Below are 14,232 nucleotides of genomic sequence, written 5' to 3'. Positions count from 1 at the left end.
CTAATAATACACATTTTTGTGTATTGGCAGAATTTCAGAGGACTGTCACTGAGTTGTTTGCAAGGATTCATTAACTGTTATATCATATGTACAGTGATATTGTTGGGGTGACAGTGGCACCACAAGTACCCTGCCACATTGTTTGGTGGCAGAACAGCCCTGTCTTATAAATGCTAAATGAAAGTGGTTTTCATCATCCAATAGGAAAGCCTTCCCATCCAAGAATTCACTGCTGAGTCATGGTGCCACACTGGTCAGTAAAACACAAAGCACCATGTGCCATTTCATTCCCATTTCTGTAGCTCTACTGTAGAGCTTCCCAACAGTTTGAGGCTCAATTTCTGTCCACTTAGATCTTTACCAAAAATCTCCAATCTATAAACTGCAACTGGAATACTCCTGTAAACAGTACTCCTGTGATCAATGCTATTGGGTCTGTTGGATTTTTAGGTGAAATTGGACCATTGCACTGGTGAGGATTGTGAAATAAGTGTTTGTTGGTTCCTTCCCTGGTGTTAGATAGAGATGGAGAGATGTTGCACATTCATCTGTGTGGATTAAAAGAGTTTACTGAATAATTATTTTATTCAAAGACGTGCTGCTTTAATAGTTGCTGTTTGAATCCTTTGAAATAATTCATGTTTCATAGCCAGGGATTTCCCTGCAGGAGATTGCAGGTCTTGCATCTTACAGTTTGAAGCTCCTTTTTAAAAACATTTCTGCTTGTGAATCCTGGTGTGTCTTCCTTCTGTCTCCCTTTCCTCCTGGCTTCTCAATGGCTGTGTCTCCGGGGAACTTTGTAACTGAGCAGCCTCTTAGCACTGAATGTGATGTTGTGTTGAACCTGATGGGGCTTGATGCCTTCAGCTGCTGAAAATCTGCAGAAAAGGACAAGAATCTGTTTTAATGGGTCAAATGCAGTAAAAGACAGAGGAATCCTGGATGTGTTCTCAGTTGGTGTTGCTTTCACTCAGGGAAGTTGGGAACAGGCAGCCCAGAGAGGGTGTGGGGTCTCCATCACTGCAGGTATTCCAGTCTGGAGTGCTGTGCCCTGTGCTCTGGGATGGCCCTGCTGGAGCAGGGAGGTGGGAACAGGTGGCTGTTGGGTTCTTCCAGCTTGACCATTCTGGGATTCAATGTCCTCTATTGCACTGCAAGCAAACCAGTCCCTTGCTGGCCTTTGGGTTCTGAAGTTTGCCTCTGGGCTCTGTGTAAAGGCAGATCAGATGGAGCTGCCGTTGGCCAAACCCTGAAAATGTTGCTTGAAATAGGTAGTCCCTTGGTCTTCCTATGCACATAAACATGAAATGACCATGGATATATGGCTGGTGTAACTGGGAGAAAGTAATTTGTAAGTAACTTTCTCTCTGTAGAATGCTGAGATGCCAAATGAGGCTGTTGCATGTTGATCCTTTCCAGCTGGTGAGAAACAAGCAGTAGAAACAAGCTGAGTTTATGCTCAGTGTGTTTCTTGGCTCTCTTGTCCTATTGTTTTCCGTAGAGATTAGGAGGGCTGGATTGTCAGCAGCAAAACTTCCTAAAATAAGTATGATAATTGTGTATATACATAAGTAAAAGATATTAAATAAATACTGCAAAGCTTTGTATAATCTCAAATATTTTTGCAAATAGGGGAGACTGGCACATGTTTATTTTGACAATATTAAAAAGTGGTGGGAAATTTCCCAGGTAGTTGGAAAGTAAAACTTCTCATAACCAGGGTGTCTGTGTGAAGATACAGTCACTGAACAGTCAGGCTGGTGCTGCTTTCAGTGCTCTCACTGGAGCTGAGGTGCAGGAAAGTTTTGCTCTAATTTCAGTTCACCTCTATCAAATCAGAGGGTTCTAATTCATCATTGTGCAGGTAAAACAGAGTCTGATTTAGATTTTTTGGGCCAATATAGCACATGTGTTTTGGAAAAGAAGGCTCATTCAATCTTTCCCTTTGCTCAACTCAGCTCCCTTTATCTCATGGAAGTAATTTAGTTTATCCCTTTCCAAACTAAAATACCCATTGTTTCTTTTAATATCACCATAGTTCCTGCCACTAAAATGTGCTGGCAAAAGTAACTGAAAGCTTTTGAACATTATGGTTTTGGACCTTACCACAGAGATAAATAACTGGATGTCTTTGAAGAAGACAACTTGCCACAGAATCATGGAAAAGTTTGAGTTGCAAGGGACTTTAAAGATCATTTCATTGCAACCCCCTGCCTTGGCTTAGGGAACCTCCCACTGAAGTGTCAAGGTTTTCTTTTGCTGATTTATTTGGGATTCTCTGTCACCAGTGTCACACACACTGGCAGTGTCTGTAGTGTGTGTGTGACTGCCAGACAAAGGACATGATGAGTCAGTTCCAGGGGACTGTGCCCTGTCCAGGATGGGCACATTTTAGTGTTCCCTCCCTGCTCCCTTGGACTCAGAGCTGGGACAAGAGCTGGGTCAGCCACACTGGTGGGAAGACAGCACTAAGGCAGCTCCTGGACTAATCCCTGTCAGTGGCCATGTTTGATTTTGGTATGTTTCCCCCCCCCCCCCATTCTTTTATTGGTTTTGTCCCAAATATTGTGGAGGTAAATTGCAGAAGTCTTATTCCTGTTATTCCTATTTTTTCCAATTGCACTGACCTTTTATTTATTTTCCAAGGGGATTGGGCTCAGAACTGTCACTCACTCGTGCCTTCAGCTTTTAATGAACTGCTTTTAATGATCTTGTTCTGTATCCGTAAAAGTTTTGGTGGCAGGAAGAACACTGAGTGCAGAATCAGGAGTGCTCCTTTAAGTAACAAACTGCAAAGAAGCTGTGCTGAAATCCAGTGTTAACACTCTGTTCTTTTCTCCTTGTTTGCAGGATGCTACAGTTATCTCCCACCTCATGGCACTGCTCAGTAGGTCTCGATACACACAAGAATACATATGTCAGATCTTCTCCCACTGCTGCAAAGTAAGAAAGACAATTCATGTTCTCCATGCAACTTGTGTTTCTGGTCTGCAAGAACTGTGTGTGTGCTGCCTTTTGTGGCAGGAATTTTGAGCCAGTCGTGACTGAGCTAGTACTGCTCTGCATTTGGTACAGATTTATTTGGGTTGATATATGCTGCTCTGCAGTACAAGAAAAGATGCAATTATGGGGGGTTTATAGGCTTTGGCTGCTAAACAAAGCCAGCAGTCTGGGCAAGCATCAGTCTTCACTTTAAACACTATAAATCTTGGAACACTTCTGGTTTTCCTCTGAAGGTCTGAGGATAGTGTGAGCATCTCTTTGCAGAGGTTGTGCAGCTGCTTTCACCTGTTTTAAACACAGGGACTGTTCTCTAAGAGGTGCTGTTGGTTGAGAGGAAAAGAAATGCTGTTCTCAGCTGAGCTGTATCACCTACAGGTTCATCTAGATACATGTTCATTCCTGCTATGTAATGCAATTCTGTTGGTATGAGAAAACTGATTTAAAACCAGCTTCAACCCCACCCCAAACATAGTTTTGTCTTTTCCTTCCCCCATTCCAACTTTCCCCACAGCACTGATTTTTATTGTTGCAGTTTTTTGGGAGTTACTGTACCAGTGAGTTATACAATAACTGTATCAAAATAATTCAGGGTAGGAAATGAGCTTTTTACAGCATCTTCCCCTTTTAGTAACAGTTTAAAGAATCACAGATGGTGTACTAACAAATGAGAAAGTTCCTAAGTTTATGAGTTTATAAGTATTTACCTTGAAAAATATCTTTCTACCTTATCACTTTCAATGAGTCCTCTGGAACTGTGAATTGTTCCTTTGTTGAGTATCTGTGTTCTTCTGCCTTGACTGTTACTTATGTACACTCATCCCTTTGCATTCCCTCTGCTATGTGAAACTGAGAACTGAAAATTTTCCATTTAGTGGGATATAAAGATAGAACTCTGCTAATATTTAGGGAACTCTTTAAAGAGAACATGAAGACAAAACCCTACACTGGACCATGGAAGTTCACATATATACCTAAGAGTGGAAAAAATTTGATATTTAGGGAACGAAAATGGAGCAGTGGGGCACCTCCTGTTGAAGTGACCCTTGAAAGTCTCCTTAACAGGCTGAGGAGTTTGAACAGGTGAAAAATGAGGCCATGTTGGCCTACAAGAAAAATAACCCAGGGCTAATTATGGGATGGTAAAAGAATTGGTTTATACAATCAGGGGTTAGCTCTGGGAATATAAACTCTGTTGGCTGAGAGAGAACAGAAAACAATTATTGTCATCTTTTCCAAAGGAGTTATTTCCTTGCAGCTCCAGCAATTCCTGGTGGCTTGCATTTCTGAAGTACTGTTTACAGTGCAAGTGCACAGTCACTTCACAAGTGAGGAAGGTCTTCTGAACTCACCATTCCATTTTGAGTGCCTCCTCCAGCCCCAAATCTCTCTCAAATTTTAAAGTGAATGTCTGGAAAAAATCAGGTTTTTGGAAAGAAGTTATTGGCTGTGTAAACAGAGAGAAACCAGGCTGCACAAGAAAGACAGGGTAATGGGTATGAGTGTGAGGAAATGGTTGCATTTGCAGAATAAACAGCTGCATAACAAAGAAAAATATTTGAGGTTGAGTAAACAGATCATCACAAATGTTAAATTGATCAAGAACTCATTCTCTTGCTCAAGCAAATGCAACTGTTCAGCAAAAATCTGAAATGTCCCCTTCTGTTTTGTTTAGCTTTGGGGTTTCAGGTTTATAATGTCAGTGATTGTATTTTCAGACAGAGCAAAATGCACCTAATACAATGAAGACACATTTGCAGGGGATTTTTCTCACTTCAATGAAGAGGCCAAGTACATTCTTATAATTAAAAAAAAGATATATACTGAAAGTTTCAGCATTCACTGCATTTAAATGACGACTCCATCTTCCTCCAAAAGGCCCTTAGAGAGAGAGCCTTTCTTACTTTTTTCCCTGAAGCAATAAGTTAGTATAAATAAACCTTTGTATGTAGGTAAGGCTTAGCATATGTTCTAAGAAGCATTGATGCTTTTATTTCTCTTTTTCCTCATCACAGTAGATGTATTAATTGAACTAACAGTGACTTATCACAGCTCCTGCCCTCCCTGTCCCTGCACTGTTCTCAGCTCACATCTGTAGCCATTTCTTTCTTTGCCTTTCCAGCATTTTTGTTGGTTTCTCAAGTTTCTGCCTTGTCCTCTTCCCTTTCCCTGGAAAAGCTCAGACCAGTTCTCTAGAGCTAGGAAATCCCTAATTTGGTTTCCTAGCATATTGCTGCTGCTGTCTGCTTTTGCTGCTTCTCCCTGCGCATTCAGAGTTAAAATCAATGGGGGAGAGCCTTGCCCTGGAGAAGAGGCATCCTGAGCAAGGGAAGTGTTGATTTACAGGGGAGCAGATGCAGTTCTTAACATACAGAGCCAGGATTCTATCAACATAGAAGCAGATGAGTAAACTGAAATCAGGCTGATGTACCTGGGATGTAAAAGTGCAAGTCAGAATTAACTTTTTAAGAGTCTCTCTGTCTCAGTTCATTTGTTTTTAGTGCAAGTGGTGTGAGCAGGTAGAATTTGTTTTAAGAAGGGTCCAGGATAAAGCCTGTAATCAAGGCAGCTTCCTCCAGGCCTTCTTTTGTTGGGTGACCTTAGGCTGCTGCTGGATCCCTGCCCAAGGGACGAAGGCACTTAGGTACCTGCTTGTCGTTGTGGAATGAGTTGTTACATTGTGTTACCCTAATGTTTCCTTGAAAATTGGCATTTCATGATGGACAATTGTGCAAGAAGTGATGTTTATTCCTGAAATATGTCAGTCATTTGTATTTGGAGAACAAGGTCACTGTCAGAGGAGTGGAACTCTGTCACTGTATCCAAGGTGGAACAAAACCAGGCAGCCTTGCTGTTAAACTGGGGCCTGAACTGCTTGGAAAGGCTTCATCATATTCTCAAGTTTTCACCTTTATATTTGCAGCTGTCCCTCTTTATGGATTAGTGCTTCCCTGGTTGTGCTGGTTGGTGCAAACACAATGTGTACAGACAAAATATTTCCACTTTTGCAACTCAGGTACACCCAGGTGTCACCTCTGTACAGGCATCTGTCCTGCTTGCACAGAATCTGCCACCTGCATCCCATGGAGGAGTCACTAATACTTGGGAATTACTAAATCTAGGGCAGTATGATTTCTTCTACTTTAAACTCACTCATTTTTTTCACATATTTCAATATCTGTTCTTCAGCTCCACCACTGGCATAGCTGCGGCTTTAACTCATTGCCTCAGCCACTTCTGTGTGCCAATGTAAGTGGTTTTCCTCCTTCAACCATGCTGTTTTAATTGCATTTTTTGGTAGAAAGCTCTTGGTGGCAGTAGCAGCTGAAGCATCTCTTAAAGCACCAGATATGTTACATCTGAAAGTAATTTTATGCTTTTTTCTTAGAGGTAAGAGATACTCTAAAAATGTTCTTTTGACTGTGAGAGGAATCTGATTTCAGCTGTGTCTCAGATTTGAAGATAATGTGTCATTGATGCCTGCCAGGGTGTAAGAGGTGCCATTAACTCAGCCAGGTTTGAACTAGAGATTAAGGAGTGAAGAGACGTTCTTCACTTGCAGATTAGTCAAGGAAATGCACGGAAGGATGATAAATGTTGTGGCATCCTATAAGCTGAATTTAAATGTGCATAGCCTGTGCTTAATGCAGAGATGACCAGAGCTATGAACCTACTTTTAAAGAGAGGTTTGCAAGTCACAGATCAGCTTTGGCAAGAGACTGCTGAGGGCTGCAAGTGTTGAGATTTCATGTTGTTTTTTCAATTTTATCAAGCCTTGTCGCGCTACAGAAGTTCTTAGACCTTTCTCCTGCAAAATTTATTATTTGTGTTTAATTCCAAAGGCTGTTTTGGAAACAATACTGACATGTCAGCCATTACCAACTTAGATCTTGAAGTCAGTAATAGGTGATGGCTGGCCAAATTTATGGCCAAACATGCTTGAAACTAAAATAATAAATAATAAAAAATTGGAGGAAAATGTGAATTTCTCCTCAAAGGACTGTCACTCTGTCTGGAACCAGTTTTAGAAGAAACCTCTTCCCTTTTGCAGTTAGAATTGTTGAAAATGCTTAATATTAACAATGAGGAAGACATTAGTGACTGCTGATCTTTTATGTGATTTGTAGAGAAAATCAGGAGCTTTCAGTTGCTTCCAGTAGGAAGAGTAGAAACAGAAGTTTTCTATTCATGTTTCTTCATTTGTGAGAACTCATGTCATTGCCTATTGAAGGACAGAGTGGAAATGATTACCATAAAAGAACAAATGCTATAAAGATATAAGTTGAAGTTGTTTATATATATAAAAAAATAAAATTGTTATGCCAGCCGATTACAAAGTAAATGTTAGGAAATGTATCTTAAATATTTAAGAATAAATTGCAGACAGTGGAAATCTCTTGCATGTTGTTTTAAAAACCCTGTGTTATGTTTCCTTTAAAGGGTCCAGATCACCAGACAATCTTATTTAACCATGGAGCTGTTCAGAACATTGCACATCTGCTGGTCTCCACCTCCTACAAAGTAAGGCATTTCATCTACTCTGTTTAACATGTGTTTATGAAAAGAATTCAAATGGAGATTATAAAAACCATGTCTGTGCTGTGAACCAAAGCTATAAACAGGTATGATGTGTATTTGTAGAATAACAGTTGCTTTTACTTGCCATATTCTGTCAAAACCAGAGCTATTGTACTGTGAAGTTAAAGCAGCAGTAATGAAAACAGGGCTGCCTAGCATTGCTCCAAAGAAGAACAGGCACTTGGCAACTCAAGTGGTCAATTTGTTGAACAATAAATGAGAATAAGAAGTTAAGCTGAAGAGAAGCAAGTGTGGTTTGTCCTGAAAAGGAGGTCCTACCTGTAAAAATAGATGGGTGTGGAATGCGTGGGGGCCACCAGCTGCCTGTGTGTTGTGCTCCCTGAATTCCTGAGTCTCTGCTCCCTTCTCTGTTGTGTTTTGTAAGTCTATCCTGGACCATCACCTCAGACACATCACACTTTACCTGTAACTTGGTGGCCAGGAGGGTCAGCTCCTTCCCAGTCCTTCCACTTGTGAAGACAAGAACACAGTTTAAACATGTGCATCTGTATAAGGGCAAGTCAAAGACTAATACCTGAACTAATCTAGGTTCTGTGCTCTGGGAAGGTGATAATGGTTATCTTCCCTGTGGCAAAAATGAAGTTATAAAGATTTCAGGAACTAGGCAGCCATGAAACATTGATTAAATGAAAACTTTGGACTGAAGAAGGAGGAGCCAAGATGAAGAAATTTGTCCATACTTTTCATCCAGGTGATACCTGAGGCTGTGTAATGGCAGTAAAATTTATGGTGTACATTTGTTCTAAGATTAGTTTGGAATCACTGCAGTTGGATGGCTCTCTTTAGACATTTCAGTAAGCCCACCTTAGAAGGATTTGAAATAGAAATCTCAAGGGTACATATTTCTGGGTCTCTAATGTACTTATGAGTCCTGAAAAGTAAAAGTGTCATTGTTATATAGTATTCTTCTATTCTTCTGTTGTTTTTTACACATTTGTGAGGCATTACAAATAAGACCAGTACTTGCTGTTTAGTTCCCAAGTTTTAACCTTGCTGGTTTTCTTCAGAGTTTACCACATACTCTACAGAAGGATAGTTCCAACAGGGAAATGACAGAAATCAGGGTTTGAGTTAGATGTTTCCATCTGCCATGATTCTTCATCTCAAGTTCTTGTTGATTATATAACATTGTTTTCTACAAGCCTATCCAGCTGTGTAGCCCAGTTTTGCTTTGAAGTCAGAGTTGATATTTCATATTATGTTTTTACACAGGTCCGAATGCAGGCATTGAAATGCTTCTCAGTTCTTGCCTTTGAGAACCCCCAGGTATCCATGACTCTGGTCAATGGTGAGTGCAATGCTGCTGCTCCTGCTGGTTTGACATTCACTTTTTGCCTGGCTGAATGAGAATGACTTGGAGCTCTCTCTCTTTGCAGTGTCTGTTGATGGAGAATTGTTACCACAGATTTTTGTGAAGATGTTACAAAGGGACAAGCCCATTGAAATGCAGCTCACGTCAGCCAAATGGTAATTGTCTTCAGGAACTGGGGAAATAGCAGAGAGTTTAATCCTTACTGTTCAACTGCTCCCTTCTTCCTTGTTTCAAAGTAATATGGGATGTAAAATCTTAGGAATAATTAAAGATATTGTTTACATTATCTGAATCCTTGAACAAGTGGGTCTCACCCCATTTTATAATGTAACTTTCCCTCTTTGCTACATAAGCAGGGAAAAATATTGCTGGGCAGCAGTTTTGTGAGGAATGTGTGTTCAACCATATGGGTTTTCACATGTATCTTAGATTTGATAAGTTTTGCTTTGAACAGGCAGAGCACAGTCCTGAACTGTCATCCTTGGTGGCTGTGCTGTGTTGGAGACTACACCAAGATAATGGGAGAGCAGAGTTAGTCCCTCTACCCAACTGTTTTAAATAAAACAGATTGTTCTTCAGGCTTCATGAGCTCATACAGCAGAATTAATGTTATTAATTAATTTTGTACTTCAGCTTTCCCTGCTGGTGTGGGCACATTTGTGTGCAGATCCATAATGACTTCCTACCCAGTGACAAGATGTGCCCCAGTTCTGTAATAGCAGCACCCTGGTTATGCTCACTCCATAAGCTGGGATTGACACCCTTTAGGATAATTTTCCTTTTCTTGTGTTGATAGCAATGAAATTAATCACTCCAGGGGTTCAAGAGATAAAATCACCCATTGGTATGAACTACTAAAATTAAATTTAATTCAGGAGTTTGGTGACTGATGCATTGCTTGATTATTCTTTTAGTTTTTGATGGCTTTTTTGACAAGGAGCAGTGAGTTCTCTGAGTTCACCAAACAATTTCACAGCCACTTGTGTCAGTACAAGTCTCTTGATTCTGGATGAGGAACAGGTGGGGTAGGAAGGATCTGTGACTCTTCTCATGCTGCCAGGTTGTGATGCACCAACTCATGCATGAAAGCACTTTCAGTGATGTGCATGTCTATGAGGGGGGTTCTTGGGTAATCCCACTCCATGTAGGTGGTATGTCCTGGGACTTCCCACCCTCAATTCCAACCACAATTGGCCCAGGCAGTCTGGTTTTACTGGTTTTGTTGGGCAATTTTTAGTGAAGAAGGCAAGTTAAATTAATTGCACTGTAGCAGTCTCAGTTCTGGTTGATTTATGTGTTTCTTTGAGAAGTCAGAAAATACATAGAGAATGACATACTTAAAAGCAATTTTTTTTACTAATCTTGAGATATAAAGCAGTTGACAAGTCTTAAAGACAGGCTGGAGTTGGGATTGTTCTGAGATGGACATTCCCAGGTCTGCTGATGTTCTTTGCTGATTGAAGGAAATGGGGACCATCTTCTGCTGTTGCTTTGCAGTACTTTGGCTCATCTTTGAAGCATGAAAGAAAGTGATGTGGTGAAAAGCAGCAAAAGAAAATTGCAGGGAAATGGCAGACAAACCAGTCTTCAATTTCAGATTGGGTTTCTCCCAATTAGTCCACAGGCACTCATCCTTCTTAGGGCTCTCAATTTTACAGCAGTCCGAGTTTGCAAAGCCCTGCTGCTTTTTCTTCTGTAGGTCCATCTCCTACTGATTGCCTCTAAGTCAGACTCTCTCTTCCATTTTCTTAATGACAGTAGTAGGTTTAAATTGTCATAGATTATGTTTTTTTCTGCTTGTAAATTTGATTTCACCCCTACCTTGCCAGTTTCAGTCAGTTAATCTGCAGTTCTTCTGATTTGTCATTACACTCTTTGGAATGCAGATCTAGGAGGGTTTTTTCCTCTTGAATGTTCTCTATAATTTCTATTGAATATGGACTGGCATACAAGACTACTTTAACAAGTTCCCTTTCTTTTCCCTCAACAATTGAAGTAGACTTGGAAGACTCAAGGTAATACCTCTTGATTGAAATGGAGCAAAGATCCTTCCCTTGAGCAGCAGTGTTGGGACAGAGGGAGGATCAGGATGCCCCTTGGGAGAGTGTTCTGCAGCTACAAGTGGAGCAGTAACCTTTCCTGCTAAAATCACCAGAATTGCTTCCAGCTAAGCCAGGCCTATGTTACCTGAAGTCAAAAATTACTTTCTTTCATTGCTGAAATAGAGCTACTTTGCCTGGCAAATAGGGTCTCACCAGACTAAATGGCAGCTGCAGGATGAGTGCTTTCCTCCTGACTGCAGGTGTGAAAAAGAGTTTCCTGCTGTCAGCTGCAAGGCTTGGGCAGTAAAAGTTTAGCACATGATCTTTGTGCTAATATTCAAGTCTTACCTCTTACTTTCTGAGAAATAAAATATATTGAGAGAGTTCTGATTGTGGGTGTACTCAGAATGAGGATCAGTGTTGCTGCCTCTGAGGTGAAAGAACTCACTCTGGGCCCTTGGAAGGAGCTCAGGGATGTGGTGAAACACACCATGGTTATATGAGCACATTGCTGTTCCTTAGCTGAGCAGTTCTGATTGGCGACTTCAGCCTGCCCAACTGAGGGTCTAGGCATGTTAGTTTTAAGTTACCTTTACTGAAATACAGTTACATTTTTTAACCTCCACTGTGACATGATAAAACCCAGCTCCAGTGGTTAGTTCAGAAGCTAAAAGAAGAGAAACTCGTGCACAGCAGTTTGCCTCCAGCTCCATTCTACTGCCTTCTAGCAGAGCAGGTAAAAACAAAGCCACTTCAAAGTAAAACACTTTCTTTGATGGGTGAACTATTTTGCATTTCTGGTAGTTTGGGGCACTTTAAAAGTACATAACAAAGAACTTGGAATTTGTCTGATGCTGTGTGAGACCTTGTGGTTGTCATATCCACTGTGAGCTGTTGTCTAATAAGGACCAAATGCTGGCTTGGTGCAGTGTCAGAGCCTTGGCTGGGTTCATTGTGAGTGAGGGCATGCTGGTCCCTGCAGAGTGTAAAGCCCTGCCTGTGGACAGGCAGCAGAGCAATTCCACCTCTCCTGGGCTGGGGCAGGGCCTGGATGTCTGTGCCTGAGCTGTCAGGCTGTGTTCCTGTGCTCATGGCTGCACACTCAGGGCCAGGTACTTAGAGGAAGGTCTGGGTATGTTGCACCTTTGCTTAGTGCAGGCTGTTCCTTTTGGGTGTATGTAGGGGGATAGAATATAAGAAAATAAAGATAGTGTAGAAAGTAATCTTACCCCTAAGGAGTTGCTGCTGGGCCAATTATCAAAGATTAGGAACAGGCCTGGCTTTAACAGGCCACAGCTGTAAGCAATGAGAAGAAGAGTGCTATAAAAGAATGGGGTGGCTGGGTGAGAAGGGAACTGGAGTCAGTGGCTGCTTTGTGAAGAAGAGTCAGTGCTCTGAGGAGCTGTCCATGAGAAACACCAAGAAGGTATGAAACCTTTGTGATAGGAGACAGCAGTATGGAACCCCTGCCATAAGATGACAACAGGTGTGGGGCTCAGGCAGGGTGCTGGTGTGCCCTTTGTGGCAGTGTGTGCTGCGTGTATTGGTCAGTGCTCCTGCCAGGGGTCCTGTGCTGCAAACCTGCCAGAAAGTGCACCTGGAGGAGTCTGTGTGCCCAGGCCTAGTAAGCTGTGATGTATTTGAATCAAACACAGGAGGATGTTTCATTAGGCCAGGTGTTGTGCAGCAGCTGGAGTGCACCCCAGCCATGGTAGGTGACAGTGTCTTGTTGTGTTTTTGCAGCCTTACTTCCATGTGCAGAGCCGGAGCAATACGGACGGACGATCCCTGCATCGTTCTGAAGGTGAGCTGTGTCCTGCTTCAACCACCTTGTAAATACAGAATAATTCTTTTTGTGCTAACCATGACAGATCCTCAAGCAGTTCTCTGTTCAAAAGGCTTTCTCATGTAGGTTTATCCCGGTTTTATTTTCTCATATAAAAGGTAGCACAAAATCTGTTACACCAAAGATTGCAAAGCACCAAGTTCTCCTAACTCTTTTTTTTAATTAAAATGAAATAGTCCCCTGATTTCCCTTTTTTCCCCAAGTAGTGATAGATAAAAAAATCTACATGTTGGCTGTGACAAAGGCCTGCCCCTCCTGTCTTTTTGTGCAAGAAAGTGCAATGTACTATTCATTCCAGTGTGCATATTGGCATCTGTTCTGCACTGGCACCTGGTACTGCACAGCTGAGGGAGCCAAGCTGCATCATTCTCCCTCATCCCCCTCCTTAGCTTTGTTCCAAATTGACACTCCAATTCTCTGCTCTCCTTTTTCCCTACAACCCTTGAGAACTGGGGCAACAGTTCCATTCTCCCAACCCCTCTCTCCTTCACACCTTTCTTCTTTGGAAATGCCTTCTCTTCATGAGTCTCCCATATTGGGCTGTGCCCTGGTCAGGATGTGTGTGTTCCAGAGCTGCTCTGCCCTGGGACAGGGAGCAGGGCCTGCTGCCAGTGGCAGGTCACTGTTGGGAGCTGGACCCTGCCCTGTGGAGCTGCACATGCTCCACATGGGCCCTGTGGAAAACCACCATCCTTTCAAACCTTTGCAAAGGGATGTGCTTGGGCCAGCTCACAGCAAAAGCAGCATTGTGGAAGCTGCTTCAGCACAAATCCATGTTTGAGGCTGTGGAATTAAATGTGTTGTAGTACTTGAGAGTAGACGAAAAAGTGAGGGGAGAAGAAAGGCACAGAACCTTTGCCTTGTTCAAAGCACCCCAGTGATTCCTCCTCCAGGAGCTCATACTTGCAAGATAACACAGTGTCCCTGTGCTTAATCCAGCCCCAAATCCTTTAACCTCTGCTGAGCTGAAATGATGGCCCCTTTAGCATTCAGGAATTATTGACCCTTTGCTTCAAAATTTCTGCATTTGAGGGTCAGTCGAGAATGTGTATTTCCAAAATGGTTTTAATTTACTTTCATTGCTCAGTTTGAGTAGTGGGTTGGCCTGCAATTTGGGGAAAAAATAAAATCCCTTGAGAAGGGCAGGGAAGGCTGATAAATAATGGATTTGATGGGAAGGGAAATGATTTCTCTGGAATCCTAATAATGAAACTGTCCAGATAACCCAGATATATCCCAGCCATACTATGAAAATTAGATATTCGATCTTTACAGTCCATTTCCAGACTTTTATCTGCTGGCCAGGTGTGCATTGTGGCTTTCCACCTTACACCCCTACACAGCCCCCTACTCCTGTGCATTAATTGCACTGTGCTGACCTGTAGGTCCAATGGAACAGTTAAAATGTCTGTCAGAATTCTTGCCTGTGTTTT

At 41.9% G+C, this 14,232-nt stretch overlaps 1 protein-coding gene across 3 annotated transcripts in view; it reads left to right on the top strand.

Annotated features, from left to right (window-relative positions):
- ARMC8 (armadillo repeat containing 8) overlaps positions 1-14,232 on the top strand; it is a 61,867-nt gene that overhangs the window by 30,503 nt on the left and 17,132 nt on the right. For 2 of the 3 annotated variants that reach the window (XM_054282801.1, XM_054282799.1), the window contains 6 exons: positions 2,851-2,943; positions 6,190-6,249; positions 7,441-7,521; positions 8,812-8,887; positions 8,976-9,066; positions 12,697-12,757. In XM_054282801.1, coding sequence (XP_054138776.1) covers positions 2,851-2,943; positions 6,190-6,249; positions 7,441-7,521; positions 8,812-8,887; positions 8,976-9,066; positions 12,697-12,757 — 462 coding nt within the window. The remainder of the gene's footprint in view (positions 1-2,850; positions 2,944-6,189; positions 6,250-7,440; positions 7,522-8,811; positions 8,888-8,975; positions 9,067-12,696; positions 12,758-14,232) is intronic. The other variant, XM_054282800.1, reaches the window with a different exon arrangement.

The sequence above is a fragment of the Melozone crissalis genome, unplaced genomic scaffold (genome assembly GCF_028551555.1).
Source record: "Melozone crissalis strain CALT ecotype California unplaced genomic scaffold, PUWL_Pcris_2 ptg000034l_1, whole genome shotgun sequence".
Lineage (NCBI taxonomy): Eukaryota > Metazoa > Chordata > Aves > Passeriformes > Passerellidae > Melozone > Melozone crissalis.
This window is presented reverse-complemented; position numbering and strand designations above follow the sequence as displayed.